At 32.2% G+C, this 12,271-nt stretch overlaps 1 protein-coding gene across 6 annotated transcripts in view; it reads left to right on the plus strand.

The window, feature by feature from the left end:
• The window catches only part of LOC118201509 (mitochondrial GTPase 1), a 131,376-nt gene that overhangs the window by 58,930 nt on the left and 60,175 nt on the right, over positions 1–12,271 (plus strand). For all 6 annotated transcript variants that reach the window (XM_085825287.1, XM_085825286.1, XM_085825284.1 and 3 more), the window contains 3 exons: positions 514–570; positions 1,713–1,803; positions 1,906–1,967. In XM_085825287.1, coding sequence (XP_085681413.1) covers positions 514–570; positions 1,713–1,803; positions 1,906–1,967 — 210 coding nt within the window. The remainder of the gene's footprint in view (positions 1–513; positions 571–1,712; positions 1,804–1,905; positions 1,968–12,271) is intronic.

Here is a 12,271-nt window from a genome sequence, read left to right on the forward strand (position 1 = left end):
ATGGATTAAGTCAATGGGATAATATGCAAATGTGAATAAATCATGATACTTTTAAACTCCTATTTAAATTATGCATTTACAGGATTTACTAGCAATATGATTTCTGCAGTATGCAGCTGCAAAATTCCTAAAGCGAGTAGTTGCTGTGAATTTCCGAGTATTTAGCTCTGGTATTATAAAAATTATTCCTTAGTATTATAAAGCCTTAGTATTATTAAATTCCGAGTATTTAACTGCATAATTCCTAAAGCGAGCAGTTGCTGTGAATTTATTCTTAAAGTGATCAGCATGAAATTGCCATTTATAAGTGATTTTCAGAATAAATATCTAGTTAAAAGGCAATATATATATATATATATATTATGTAATAAACAGTTTTTTCGCAATGAAAAGTCATCATTTTCTTTTGTCAAAAGTTTACAAACTGTACAAAGGGTGGTTACAGTAATGCATTTAAGTACCTATGGATATACTTTTATATATTTTTTTAATAGCTGATATTAAATTTTTCAGATCATTCCATTGGTTACAGAGTTGATGAAAGATACCGATTTTTACAACAGAGGAAATGTAAGTTTCTTATTTAGTAAGCCATATATTGTAAATGCAATTTCTTTCTTTTCGTTCCTCTCTCTCTCTCTCTCTCTCTCTCTTTTTTTTTTTTAAGAACCTTATGTATTCTATGCTTTTGTTTATTTACAGTTTTCAAAATTTGTTTCACACTGTAATTTTATTTAATAATCAAAGTATTTAGGTCGTACATAAATGAATGACACAGATGCTGCCACAGAGAGAAATACAATTTATTAACAAAAAACTGATAGTACATCAGTTAGAAATAATCCCTACCCATGTCAATACACTTCTACTATCTGGCTGGAAGGTCCCGAAGGGCTTTTAGTAAACTAGTCTGGGGGCTAGTTGGTGCACCACCCACAGGCAGTTGCATGCAATTTGGCAGAAGATGCCCCTGTTGTCAAGCAAGGCGTAGTCTGAGGTCTTGGTTCGAGGTCCACCCACTTTGCACACACATTTGTCATCTCCAAATCATCATGCACAATCGCATGCAATGTTCCTTGCCCAAGCCCTGTCTTTTCTTGAGTCTTGTTGAATGTTATGTGCCTGTTCGCCATGATCAAAACCGATACGGCTGCCACATTTGTGTTGTATGAAATGTTGTTGGTCGCCTGCGCTGACACCTTTAGCTGCAGTCTCCACTCCACTGCTGAACTTGGCCAACCAACGGGATACGGTATGCCTTGAGGGTGCTTTGCGACAGTGGAACTCACTACCCTATATCCCTTCCTTCCATAGGAACCATGCCGTCCAATGCTGACCATTATAATCACCTTTCATCATTGCTGTCCATGCTCTCAATGATGACGGCGAAAGGGCGGGTGCTGACTTATACCATTCAATTTGCAGCCAGCTCTATCTATGCATTCTGAGTAGCTCACACCCCCTTGTGTCTATTTCACTTGTTTTGCCTTCATGTAGTGTAATAATTTCATTGTGAGAGCCGTCGTGTCAATCATTTCTGTACAATCCAAGTATAACTGCTATGCAAGGTTAAAATTTGGAAAAAAAAATGTTATTTGATTGAAAATTTTATCTTTCACATCCTGTATTATATAACTGCATCCAAACTTTTTATTATATTATTGCTGTATATTTTTCTCAAGCAAGAAATTTATCTGCATATTTCTTAATAGACATCATCTTTTACCCTAATGGTTATTGGAATTCCAAATGTAGGCAAGTCATCTCTTATCAACAGATTAAGAAATCTTCATTTAAAACGAAGTGAGTTACACAAAGCCATGCATTATTCTTATGTGGTATAAATCAATAGTAAAAAACGTTGTTTATTGTTCTAAAACTTATTAATTATTGTTGTATTTTAAGAGAGTGCTACTTCTGTTGGTGCAGAACCAGGTGTTACAAGATCAGTTCTTGAGAAAATCAAGGTACATTTTCCATTATATTTTAACTGATGATAACAAAATGCAAAAATATATTTATATGTATGTAATGGGTTCTGAAAGTTCAGGGAATGTATCCATAATTCCTAAGTCTTTACAGCTATCATTCTGAAAAATACCATATATACCAGCGTATAAGTCGATCCCCCGACTTTTGACAAATGTTTTCAGAAAAACAAATTTATCGCCGACAAAACAGCATGCCGGTGTACTTGATAAAATTACACTCACATTTTAGCAAATTTTTGTTTATTTCCATTTTAGCATATGATCAGCACGATGCGGTTGAAACATATCCCAAATCAAAAGTGAAGGCTTCCCTAAAAGTGCACCTAATTTTTTGTACCATACATTTTGAAACCAATGAATCATTAGGGTTCAATCAATTTTGAAACCAATCCATCCAACCATTTTTCTGGGCGTGAATATGTGCTAGAAATGCTATCAAAGCTGCCAAACAAATTTAACAAAAAATGGAAAGAATAGATTTATTTAATAACCAAGTTTGCCGACATGTCATCGATCAGCAGCAGATCTCTCTCTCTTTTTTTTTTTTTTTTTTTCATTTCTTAGTTCAAAGGTATCAATTTGCCCTGAAAAACTATTAATTTTGTTTTGGCATTTTGCATTGAAAACTTTAAAAGGCTGCATCACTTTTCAAATCGTTGCCACCAAATATTATTGCCCTGTATTATATTTGAAGAAATTAAATAATGAAGAATCTGTATAAATGTATGTATGTTTCTCGCATTGTGATAAAATAATGGTATGTAGAGCCATCAAATTTTGAATGACATAATCCTACTGCTAATATGGGCATCTGGAAACCCAAATTTGAAATTTGGAGTTTGTTTTATTATCGATTTCATATTTTATAAAACTTTAACGAATTTTTCATTAACAAACTCAAGGATTTTAAAGGCAACGTGGTACAGGAAAAACATTTTTATCTCCAGAGTGTGAGACTGTGTATCAGAAATTTTAAAGATATGCTCAATTTAAAATTATTTTGCCATATTGCTCTTGAACTGAATTTTATGGTTTAAGTGCGAAGAACATGATATTTAATAAATAAAGGTAACACACAAAATGTTAAAAAAAAAAAAAAAAAAAAAAAAAAAAAAAAAAGGCCTCTTTGGATGTAATTTAAAATCTGAAACCTTTCAGATTTTCTTTTATTATTATTATTATTACTTTTTTTTTTTGAAGTTCCGGGTATAAGTCAACCTCCTACTTCAAAGTTTGATTTTTTTGCTTCAAATTATAATCTTTTCACAAACAGTATAGTTTCAAAATTATAGAAGATTAAGTCCAAGCAGAACTGCATTTAAAAACTCTTTTGTGCTAGAAAACTGACATCCTCGCGTTGTCACGATACCTAAGTAAATAAATAGAAATCACATGAGAGGTTAACTTGGAGGGGGGTTAATTTTAGTAAAAAATTCAAGAACAGGAGTGACTTGTGGATGATAGTACTATTGTGTAACTGTGGTCCTTTACAGTAGAAGATTCACATCTCTATAGTCTCTATAGCCTATGTCAGTAGTGAAATTCAATAGTTTTGTCAATATTTAGTGAAATTTGGATATTTAGTGCAACAAGGATTTTTTTAAAGTTGAAGATACTATTATTCTATGTATTATTTGTTTTAAAACTGGTATCTGATAAATATTTTGCTAGAAATCACTTGTGCCCATAAGAGATGATTATCTAGGATGCTTTGGAATTTTGATACTCTTCTGTGAAAAGGCAGCTGCCAAAATGTATGCAAGCCTGCCAGTGATCTTGTGAACTGTGCTAAATATTTTGATTCATGAGGTGGTGATCCAGGCATGCTTTTCATGCAACGTGGGTTTCACAATTTGGTGAATGCCAAATAGTAAAATTATGCTATTACTTATTTTAGGGGTAAAGAGAATATCTACAAAGAAAATCATTTTTAAATTACCACAAAATGAAATTTTATTTTACAGATAATACACAGCAAAATTATGTTGCACCCAGCAATATGCTAAGAGATTACAGGGTTACAAATACATATCGAATTTATGGAATTGTTAACTTCACAAAACTTATTAAAATGTTCCTCATATTCATGTATGATTATATTTTTTCCTAGCTAAGTGGCTCAGCAATGCATTTTAAATGTATCATCAGGGTTGCGATTATTGTTTCAAGATATATTACATGTCAATATTTATGTTAGGTGATGATTATTGCTCTGTGAGTGGAGACAAACAGAATTTTTAATTTCCTCTATGGTTAGAAATTAAAATAATTATTTTTTTTATGCATCAGAATTTCAAATTCTAAATACTATTTTTGTTGTTGTTGTGAGGTATTAGCACGTTTGTGAGCAAGGGCAAATTTTGAAGTATAGAAATTTGTAATTGATCAGGAAATGGTAAATCAGGAATTATTTTTTTATATAAAATTATAATATGTTTAGTTAATAGTTCCCTCTGAAAAATACTAATTGCTTTTATATGCTTTTTATAAATTAATTTTTATTTTTACAGCTTTTTGAAGTTTAATGATTTTTCATTTATGACCTGAAATACGCAAAGCTTTAAAATCTGCTGATGTGCGAATTTCAGGCTGTGCAAATCATTGATCTTCTACCATAGATTAAAGATAAACAATATTTTTTACATCAGAAAAGACCTTTAACCTTTTCTTCTCTGCAATCTTTGTAGAATTTTTAAGTCTATGAAAAACTTTCCTCGTAGTCAAGAGCAAGTTAAACAATGAGAAACACTGGCTTTCATTTGTCATGATTTAGTTAAGAAATTGAGGGTCTTTGTCAGCAACAACTTCTACTGGCTTCTAGAATTGCAGTATTTTACCAAACTAACTGGCTATTAATATTTGCCATGTTGTCTAAATACCTTCTTACCCCCGGGGCAACATATTCTCATTCAAGAATTTTGGAGTTAAGATCATAAACCCATTTCAACTTTTTTTTTTTTCTTTTCTTTCTTTCCTTCTCCCCACCTTTTTTTTTTTTTTTTTTTTTTTGGACGTTTGTGCCCATGTAGATAAAACATAGTATTTTTGTTTCATTTTTTTTTATTAGTCCAAAGGGACAATTTGCTCAGAAGGACTATTTAATTTCATTTGGGCATTTTGCATTGATTACCTTTTTAAATTGTTGCCACCAAATATTAGACCTCTATATTATATTTAAAGAAATTAAATAATAAAGAATCTACATCAATGTATGTATGTTTCTCATGTTGTGATAAAATAGTGATACCTAGAGTCATCAAATTTTGAATAACATACGTTTCCACCCAAATATGGGCATCTAAAAGCCCAAATTTGGAATTTGTTTTATTATCTGTTTCATAAAACTTTAACGAATTTTTGATTAACAAACTTAATGACTTCAGAGAGAGCAATGACGATGCTGTATGGAAAAAAAAACATTTTAATCTCCAGAACGCGAGACTGTGTATTGGAAATTCTAAAGAAATGCTCATTTTAAAATTATTTTGCGATATTGCTATTGAACTGAATTTTATGGTTTAAGTGCAAAGAATATAATATTGTTGCATGTGTATGGTTCGTAATAAATTGAATGCACAAGTCCGATACAAAGTTAATAAAATTTATTCTTATAACTAGAAATATAATAAAACACTGGATTTTCCCTCAAAGATATTCATACAATATCACAGTATCATGCAATATAATCAGTAGCTATATTTTAAGCTACTAAAATGCTAAATACAATACAATCCAAAGTGTAGAGGAAGCTAATCCAATCTCACCATGAATTCTCTACAATAAACAACAACAGTTATCTAAACAACTGAACTGAGATGTTTCTCTCTGGCTTTTATAACCTTTTAAATCAGCCACGCGAGATAATTCTAGCAATTCCTGGAAAGCAAAAAGAGTAGAATTACGGTTACAGCTAACTTACATTTATTCAATTTAAATGTAAATTAAGAGGTATCTATTTATTAAAAGTTAAATACGTGTGCTTCTGTATTTTTACTTTTCTGGCATAGCTTTCTCTTAAAATAAGTCTTGTGCTGCATTGCACGGGAATATAAGACCATTTTAATTACAATTCTATTAAAAATAGCCAACTAAATACAAAATCCATAACACTGCCCCCTTTCCAAGGACTGCAAGTCCTGGGCAGTACAATCCTTGGACAGGAAGCCAAACTTACAACTGAGGCATGAATGCAATAATAAACATTACATTTAAATAACAAACAACATAAACAATAATTGCAATAAGTAACTTAAATCAAATATTATCAAATACTAAATACAAATCAAGCAAAATGCAAATTTAGAAACAAAAAGGACCATGGTCTTGTACTATTTACAATTATATACACTATGTATTATGGCCATAGTAATGAGCTAACCTGTCATAATGAATGACTTTGGGCTTAGAGTTTGCTGACTTATGGATCCGAACCATGACCAGCCTGTTTAGGACTGTGTATGGATCATCCCAAGGTGATTGTAGTTTAGGACAGATTCCCTTCCATTGAGTCAGATTCCACAACCACATCTTGTCTCCTTCGTTGAATTGATGTCCAATATGTCTCATGTTGTATTGGGTCTTCATATTCTCCATTGCCAAGTTAACTTGCTATCATGTGAAATTGTGCATGACTTCAAATCGGGCCTGTAGATCCTGAATGTATTCCTCAGTTGATGAAGGCACATCCAGAAGGTGACCAAACAAGAGATCACTAGGCAGACTAAGCTCATGACCAATGAGCATCTGGGATGGAGAATAGCCTGCAGTTTCGTGTTTCTCTTCGACCCTAGTATGATTTTGGCAGCTTTCTGAGCAGGGTCTTTCAGACAAGGCGTTGGCGTTTCCAGGTGAGGATCCCTTCTGATATTGGATAGTTATGTCCTCTGATGCTGAAAGTAGTTTGTTGTTTTTTGAAGTCCAAGGAAAAATTGTATTTTCTTAAAAAGTCCCATCAGAGTATGCAAGGGTCTGTAGTATCTGCCACATGTGCTGCATGATAGCAGTCTGCACTTCCAAACATGATGTTCACATTTAACTTCCCATCTATGGCGATTTTATCACCAGACACAGTCTGCTGGGTAACACAAGATGGCGCCCAAATGAGTTTATCTTTAAAATTTTTGAGATAAATCTTTCCGAATGATGGTAACATTAGCTCCTGTGTCAATGATTATATTGCAAGGAACTCCATCGATATGCTTATTGATGGGTAGTCTGTTACTGTTGCCACTCACTGTAGAAATCTTGAGTGCTTTAAAATGGGGTTTTTCTGGCAACTTCCACTTCTCGACATAGTCATTCATTTGTTTCTTGGATCATTGCTGGGAAATGGCCTTTTTTTCTGTGCCCTAGGGTAATCTGCAGTTCCTTCGTACATGCCTTCAGCTTCCATAGTTCCAATACTTTGGTCTCTTGTCACTCCTTTTCTATCTCACGGCACTTAATTGTCTGTTTAAATCGTCTTATTTTCCATGCTGTGGGGTGTTCTTCAGTTCCGTCATATGTAGCCTTCAATGCTGCATTTCTAGTACTTTAGGATTGGTTTCTTTTCACTCCTGTTCTGTCTCAAGGCACTGACTTGTCTAGTAAAATCATCTGTTTTATTTTCTGTGCCCTGGGGTGTTCTGCAATTCCATCATATGTGACCTTCAATACCACATTTCCAAGACTTCAATTCCACATTCCATCAATACACATTCTCACTCCTACTCTGTATCAAAGCATTGATTTATCTGGATAAATCATCTAAATGAGCCACTACGTAATCCACTGGCTTGTGGACTCGCACAGCTCTGATTGGGTATCAATCTCTACAAGTTACTTGCTGGGCTGCCTCGAATTTCACAGTGTGCAACAGAGCACTTTTTACATCTTTGACATCCGCCATTTGCAGAGCTTCCTGTATTTCAAGATCCCAAATGCCGTCGATGAAATATTGCAGCGACAGGATATCCCTTGTATCTGTCTGGCACTCTGAAAAGGCAAGGTGGGACAGCCTTTCAACATCTGTGGCAAGCTCCTGGAGTATTTCCGTTGGCTTCTGTTGACTTCATTTTAATTGAAGCCTGCTGTAGTTTTAAACATTTCTCCCCAAAACCCAGCTCCAGTGCACCAGACAGAGCTTCGAAATCTAGCCTTTTGCTTTCGGGAAAACTTTGAAGAATATCCACTGTGTCTGCTCTCAGAGAAGTGCCAAGATGACAGACCTTATCTTGGGAATCCCATGCATTCGCATCCACCACTGTAGAAAATTGTGTCTTATAAACTTGCCAGCAGGTCTTACCATCATAAGTGGATAGCTTCAAAGAGGAATGAGAAAGCACGAGTAAAAATATTAATCCATTACAATTGCATGAATTTCTTTAAGGTATTAACTTCTTTGGCTACTGCAGAAACCCTGTCATCAATTTATTATTTGATTTGTTTTTGAACGGCAGAACAGCTTTTTTCAATCTGTCCAGGTCTGTTTTCAACCTTGTGAATTCAGTCTTCCATAGCTTCGAATTTTTTTTCTATTATGCAGGTGATTTCTCTTTTCATTTCCTCTTGGCTCACTTTGATTTCTTCTTGAACAGAAACTTGACCAGCATTCATCTCCTCTTTAATGTATTATTGATCAGCTTTAATCTCTTCTTACAACGGATTATGTTTCAACAGATTATTGTCCCGCTTTAATCTCTTCTTTAAAGGATGCTTGGCCAGCTTCCATCTTTTTTTGGAATATAGCAAAAGCAGTGACGAGCTGCCTTAATTGTTCTTCCATCGCTTTCGTGATTGGCATTCAGTCCCACTCTTGACACCAAAATGTGTACCGTGCATACTGGCTCATAATAGATTGAATGCACAATTCCGATTAAAAGTTATTAAAATTTATTCTTATCACAAGAAATATAATAAAATGCTGGATTTTTCCTCAAAGATATTTGTACAATATCACGCAATATAATCAGTAGCTATAATTTAAAATACTAAAACGCTAAATAAAATGCAGAGGAAACTAATCCGATCTCACCACAAATTTGCTACAATAAACAACAACAGTTATTTAAACAACTAAGTTGAGATGTTTCTCTCCAGCAGTTATAGCTTTTTAAATCGCCACACGAGACAGTTCTAGCAATTTCTGGAAAGCAAAAAGAGTAGAATTACGGTTACAACTAACTTACATTTATTCAATTTAAATATAAATTACGAGATATCTATTTATTAAATGTTAAATGCACATGCATCTGTATTTTTGCTTTTCTGATGTAGCTTTCTCTTAAAATAAGTCTGATGCTGCATTACATGGGGATATAAGGCAATTGTAATTACAATTCTACTAAAAACAGCTAACTAAATATAAAATCTGTAATAATATTTAATGAATAAATGTAACATGCAAAACGTTAAAAAAAGGCACCTTTGGGTGTAATGTAAAATCTGAAAGCTTTTGGATTTTTATTTTACTTATTTATTTTAACACAGTGGTAGCATTCATCTGCCGAAAAGCTTTAACCTAGTTCCCTGTAGATTTTGTTTCATTTTCCAGATAAAAAATGAAGCTAAATAGTTAGTATTCTATAAACATATTATTTTGAAGCTGTATTTGACATTCTAAAGCCCCATTCATATGCAACACTTTTTCGCACAGCCATCATTGTATTAGGGAGAAAAGGGGACATGAAGCAATTTCACCATCAGAATCGGTCCAGATGCACAGTCTTCCATTCCTTAACCCATAAGCCACTGTGAGCAATGATGTCACAAAAATGAATCTGATGGGCAGATTTCTAATGTTTGTTCATATCTTTTTTGACATTGTTTACCATTGCTATAGAATGCTATTGGAGTTCAACTCTTAAATTAATTAAAATACACCTAATTTAATTTAAAATGCAATTTATATTAGACAAAATGATTAAAAGAAGAGAAGCAATCACATATGCTGCTAAACAGTTTTAAATGAAAAAATGAATAAAATGACCAATTAATATTATTAATATTATGAATGTTTTAATATTTGTTATAAATGTTTTAGAAAATATATTACAATTAATTCATGTATTAAAATTGTTTTACAAAGGTTACAAAGGTTTACAAAGGTGTTTTACAAAGATTTTAAATAAAAGCTTGTAATTTATGTTTATATTAACAAATTGAATACCATTAGGCTTTATTTTATATACATACTAGCAGCTTCGCTGCCAGCCTTCGTCTGGCTTTTAAATGTACCGGAAAATTGGCTGAAGGAAACACAAAACATTAAATTTAAAAACTGCGTAGAATTTTACTCAGCAGAACAACTTCATAAAAAGAGTTATTACGTATAATAAAATTACAATGAAATAAGAAATATCCCTTAATACAAATATTAATTATCCTAATAAATAAATTAACCAACTTCCCTTTGTAAAATCTTAAGAACTCAAATGGTATAAAGGAGGTTAAGAACTTTGTTTCCTAAAATAATCAGTCAAAACTTTTCAATATCTTAAAAACAGTGAAATAAGCAATAAATAAAATAAAGGAATGCAAAAAAACAAAAAATTCTGAAAAGCAAAGTATAATTAATGATATTTTATCTTATATTTTCAAGGGAAAAAATAACAATGAAATAAGCTATATCTCTTAATACAAATATTAATTATCCTAATTAAAAAATTAACCAACTTTCGTTGAAGAAAAAAATCATGCAAAACTTTTCAGTATATTATAAACAGTGAAGTAAGCAAAAAATAACATGAAAGCAACTCAAAAAACATAAAATTCTGCGCAGAATTTTACTCTTCAGAACAACTTTATAAAAAAAAAAATCAATAAAAATATATTTATATAAAAATGATAATGAAATATGCCAATCTCTTAAAAACAGTGACATAAGAAATACGATGAAAATTTGTTGCCAAACACATATTTCTAAAAGAAATGAAACTATTCAAAATGATCCGATTTCACCAAAAATCTATCAACAACAATAAGACAGGAAAATTGTTGCCAAAATCACATTTTTAAAGATGTGAAAAGTGTACTCGGAAGCTTCATTTAAACATTTTTTTAAAAATACAAAATATTATCATTTTTCCAAAATTCTTTTTGTAAAAGCAGTCACAAAGATGAAAGTTTAACGTGTCCAAAAATCAAAGAAAAATAAACTGTACTTTTTTAAAAATAAACTTTTTTAGAAAAAATCCCATTGAAAGGGTGTTAAGCTCACTTTGTTAAATAAATTCGTATTTAATCGATTTATTGAAACATGAAATTTATTTCAAGTTCGTAAAATAGCCAAGTGCTTGTGTTTCATGACGATGTGAAAATGGAGTGTGTAGAGTTAAATCTCGCTTTCCTGCAGCCCATTATGTCTCAAAATGATGTGATTTCGTCAGAAAACATAAAATAAAAAAAATTCTAATTCGAATTTCGAAAAAATCGCTTCGAGGTGCACTGGCTCTTGTGTAGATGCACCTATGTACCAAATTTCATATCCGTGGGTCTATTAGCTTATGCGCAACGCGAACGAAAGACACACACAGACAGACTCTTTCTTTTATTATATGTAGAGATAAATGTAAGATATAAGAAAATGCGATAGCTAATTAAAAAATAATTAGTAACCTCAAGATTAACGATTGTAGATTTGGTGCTCTTCCCCTAAATTCACTGTTCTCTTAAATTGGAGATCCTTCCATGATTATATAACAATCTCATATTAACCAGTCATAGCTTAGAGTACTTTCTGCTTGTACTTAGTATAACTTCTGCTCGCAAATAAACTGTGTCATCTGCTTCTCCTAGCTTTGCCCGTGGCAACATTCACGCTGCTTTACTTGTCCATCTAAAATGATATCGCCCTGTTAATCTGTGTATATAAGAAATTATCATAATTGTTTATGATAAAAAATATATTGTCTTTGTAGAATTATGCTAATGTGCTTGGAAATAAAGATGGTAATTAGCTGGACATGGTAAGGTATCAACATCTTTGTTCCATCTTGCCGCTCTGCTATCACGACTACGCATCAGATATAATACATATTTATATGCAGTACAAAGTCCATAATCCAGACTTGTCGGGACTTCCGTGATTCCAAATTAGGGGTTTTTCCGAATTATAGATCATCAATTTAAATCAATTATAGATCATCAATTTAAATCTGGTAAGATGGCATGCAAAAATTATACAATTAAAAATATGAAACCGTAATTTATGAAATAAAGAGCAATTATGATCTAAAGGGTAACAAATTTTAGAAAAAAAAAAAAAAAAAAAAAAAAAAAAGAAGCTTAATATTTATTTGTTT

Source organism: Stegodyphus dumicola, chromosome 10 (genome assembly GCF_044657685.1).
Source record: "Stegodyphus dumicola isolate Sdum_Otavi_A_Nest chromosome 10, ASM4465768v1".
NCBI lineage: Eukaryota > Metazoa > Arthropoda > Arachnida > Araneae > Eresidae > Stegodyphus > Stegodyphus dumicola.